Below are 3,938 nucleotides of genomic sequence, written 5' to 3' on the forward strand. Positions count from 1 at the left end.
TTTTTTTTTCCAGCCTTTTGTTTTTTTATTGGGCCGTTGGATTTTCCATCCAACAAATAGCAACCATACATCAATTAGGAGCCCTAAAGCCCATTCCAGGGTCCAGGCCGCACCAACACCATCCCGAGAGCTGCCGGCCGCCGCCACCCACGCACGAGCACTCCGCCACGGCCCACGCACGGGCACGCCGCCGCCACACACGCACGGGCACACCGCCGCCCATCGCCCCATCCTGAGAAGCCCATTCCTGCTATGAAACTGTGACGACATCGAAGCTGCGGCGGGACAGCGGGTTCGCGGGCTCGGCATACGGTCAGCTGCTAAGGATGAGATTAATAAATGCGACAAAATGCAAAAGTCGAGGAGGTTCGTGAGGGGGGAGGGCTCATTACCGAGGCTCGGAAACTATTCGCTCTTTGCCACTTGCCAGTGGTCCGGCCCATCCACCCGCGTGACTTTGCTCGTCCATCCCGGTTAGTAACGCGCAGCGAGTCCCCTGCCGTCCTAAAACCCTAGTCCCCGCCTCTACCTCCGCCGCTCCGCTTTCCTCTCACACGCAGCCACACGCCAGCACGCGAAGCCTTCCGGCGCCGAAAATGGGCCACAGCGACGGAGAGCACGGGCACGAGGGTGACGACCTCTCCGCCGACGACTCTTCGTGGAGCGACGGCGTCTGGTCCGAGGACGACGATGAGGTGGGAGAGGTTCTTTTTATGCCTTTGCCCTTTTTTTTTGCGGCAGTTTTATTTCTGAGTAAGTTTTGTGGGTTTTGCGTTGTGCGCAGGTGTCGTTGTCGTTCGAGGACAGCGGCGAGGGCTCTGGCTCCGACGGTGAGTCCGACGAAGCTGCGGCGGCGGTAGAGAGCGACTCTTCTGAGGATGAGGTGAAGCATTTGTGTGCTTAGTGTTTGCGTTGCTTAAGCAGATCTGCAGACTCTTTTGTTGTTCCGTATTTGCTTTTCTGAGTATTTGAGGTTAAAGTGAGCTAAATTTTGTGTTGTTTGCAGGTGGCGCCAAGGAATACCGTGGGAGAGGTGCCTCTGGAGTGGTACAAGGACGAGGAGCACATTGGGTATGACATCGATGGGAGGAAGATCAAGAAACGTGATAGGGAGGGGCGCATTGAAGCCTACCTCAGGAATGCAGATGATGCCAAGAATTGGTAAGGCTTGAACTTGCTCTGTTGCAGTCACTCGATCAGCTGTTGTCAGTTCTGACCAATCTTGAATGAATGAATGATCAAGCTTTGAGATTGCCTCATAGTAATGACAGATACCTATAATGCTATATATTTGTAATATGATATTAGGGATAATTTGCTCCGGCGGTAACCCTACAGAGATTTTGTAAGCTGGAAAACAACATCAGCATATTATAAACAAGTTGTCCTGGAACTTATCATGTTCACATTGGCAGCTGACGTCCAGTTTACACATCTTTGGGGTGTTGCTGAGCTAATTTTTCCCTTGTATTTTTGGCGTGTTAGTGTTGACAATTTGTAAGCAAACTTGTGTTTTTGGAGACTGCAGTGTTAAAACATCTCTAAGCAGAATGAACTAATTGGAGATATGAGTGTGGCCATGGCTTGTACATGAGATTTCCGTCATTAAAGAGTGTTTTTACAATCTGATTGCAGCAAATTAATTGTAATTGTTGGGATAATATCTTGTGCTAGTTTCACATGGGCTTGGTTGATATGCTGACATCTATCATAGATTCTGTTATTGAATTATCATCCTACCCAACAATGGCCTGTATGAATTTTCAGTGTTAAACCTTATTTACACCCTGGACCAATTACAGTGGTTTGTGTGACCTAAATTTTTAAATGCTGGGATTAGACCTGGATTTATAACATGTACAGTAATGAGCTTGTAGCAAACAAATACTTAACAGCCAAAACGTTGATCATTTGAGTGAAGTAAGGATGAAAGTCAAACAGTTGCTAAATATTTGTAGGCTCATCCTGCTTGGGGATTGGGCCTTAGTATTTTGTTAGATCCTAGTGCGTCATACATTGACACATCGTGCTTCTTATATTTTGATTGTATTTGATCATCTTTTTGGTTATTACCACTAAGAGCATTTACCTTAAAATTTTAAATTTATCCTAATATGAAAAATTGAGCTTTCAATTGCTGTCAAGTGGCTTAGCCACCTGACATTTCTGTACTCTAAATCTTACAACAAGACATTGTTTGTGTGGTTCAATCTAGCTGCATGGCATTTCAGTACATTTATAATTTTTCTAAGAACATGGATTAAACAAGTTATTAACAGTCACTTTGATTCATTGCTCCAGACTATACTCATCATAGATCTTTCTCCTCTGAGAACCATTGATTATTCAAATATGGAAAATTTGGATCTCCCTGTGCCAGTTAGCAGATGCATCTGATTGTTTACCTTGTGCAATTTCTTTATCCTTACACCTAGTATCATTTAGTTGTTTGCATTTGGTATTGTTTTTCTTGCTCATTTAACTTAATCGTATAATTTCTTTTCTTCGTCACCAAATGTAGGAGAAAGATCTATGATGAGTATAATGACGAGGAGGTTCAGATTACAAAGGATGAGGCTAAGATAATTAGTAGATTGTTAAAGGGAAAGACTCCACATACCAATGTTGATCCATATCCAGTATGTACTACAATCCTTATCTATATATTACTCAAGGTGCTAAGTTTAGATGTTAAGTAAATGATCATCCAACAGCCTAGTATTACATTCGTGGATGACTGGACACTTGCATGAGTTGTTTTGTTAAAACTTTCATACTAGATCTCCTTCTGTCCTTAGTCCAAGTACGGTAATGGTTGCTTATTTCTTGCTGACACGTGGCCTGTTTACAACTTAGTTTCACTGATAATAACCAATTGACCTGTACATGATATATACTTACATAGTTTTGAGTTCGTATGCATGGTGCCAATGAATGCTATCCAGATTCATGCAAATGGATTGCTCTTTTACAGTTAAATGATTTATTTTTGTTTCTCCATATGTTTGTAGTGCATGGATGTGGCATACTGATTAACTTTTATCCTAGGATTATGTTGATTGGTTTGAATATGAGGATAAAGGTCATCCGCTTTCTAGTGCCCCTGAGCCAAAGAGGCGATTTGTACCTTCAAAGTGGGAGCAGAAGAAGGTATATCATCCATCTCATCTCTCTTTTTTTAGGCCATTCTCTTTATTTGGTTTCAATTTTTTTCAAGAGATCTGACTGCTTGGATCATGAATATCTTATTATTGATTTCTTCTCAGGTCTCTATACTGATTCATTTAAATAATTTATCCCATTGAGCAGTGTTATGCAATGATCTAATGAATAGTCATGAGTTAAATATTCAATTATTTTTTATGATGATTAGATATCTCCGACTTTTTTTTTTCTAATTTCAGCATACTACTTCATTTCATGTTGTAATTAGAATGTTTCAAAATCTGGGACCACGCTGATAAAAACAAGCCACTTAAGCAATGGCTCGACACTTTGTGGTAGTGTTGTCCTGCCGCACTGATTATGGGGTAATCTATGTCTTGGTAATCACCTGCATAGGCAGTGCAAGTCTATTAATAGCCTAGAATTACATTTACAGAACATTTGAAAGAATGTAGTCACACGCCATCGCGCATTTCTGGAAGATATTTGGTTGCCTAGGCAGTGAGGTGGTGGCTGCTAGGGATCAGAGATGACCCATGAAATAGACAGTTTGGGGAGGGTGGAACTAGATTGTTTCATTGTTTATCACTTCATTGTAATCTGTAAGCATATCTTCTAATCTTAATGATTGTAACTAATTTATTTAGAGTTAAGCTTGATTGTTTCATGAATTCGGGCATGTTGCTATAGTATGACACAGTACTGTTTACTGGTTCAATCCCTCTGCATGACCCATACACCAGCCCACCTAGGGCCTCTCATCATACCACATG

The 3,938-nt window shown here is 42.0% G+C and overlaps 1 protein-coding gene across 1 annotated transcript; it reads left to right on the forward strand.

The window, feature by feature from the left end:
- Positions 1-428: 428 nt before the first annotated feature.
- Positions 429-3,225, forward strand: LOC136532805 (ribosome biogenesis protein BOP1 homolog). The gene is made up of 5 exons (XM_066525392.1): positions 429-695; positions 785-883; positions 1,007-1,161; positions 2,522-2,639; positions 3,049-3,225. Exons 1-5 carry the CDS (start codon positions 597-599, stop codon positions 3,223-3,225), a joined length of 648 nt encoding a protein of 215 aa, XP_066381489.1. The 5' UTR covers positions 429-596.
- Positions 3,226-3,938: the final 713 nt, after the last annotated feature.

Source organism: Miscanthus floridulus, unplaced genomic scaffold (assembly GCF_019320115.1).
Source record: "Miscanthus floridulus cultivar M001 unplaced genomic scaffold, ASM1932011v1 fs_714_5_6, whole genome shotgun sequence".
Taxonomy (NCBI): Eukaryota; Viridiplantae; Streptophyta; class Magnoliopsida; order Poales; family Poaceae; genus Miscanthus; species Miscanthus floridulus.

Excerpts from the sequence above, each read along its gene's own strand:
- LOC136532805 (XM_066525392.1), top strand. The coding sequence starts at position 597 with ATGGGCCACAGCGACGGAGAGCACGGGCACGAGGGTGACGACCTCTCC. Across the intron at positions 884-1,006 it reads GCGACTCTTCTGAGGATGAG|GTGGCGCCAAGGAATACCGT; the intron begins GTGAAGCATTTG and ends TGTTGTTTGCAG. Across the intron at positions 2,640-3,048 it reads CCAATGTTGATCCATATCCA|GATTATGTTGATTGGTTTGA; the intron begins GTATGTACTACA and ends CTTTTATCCTAG.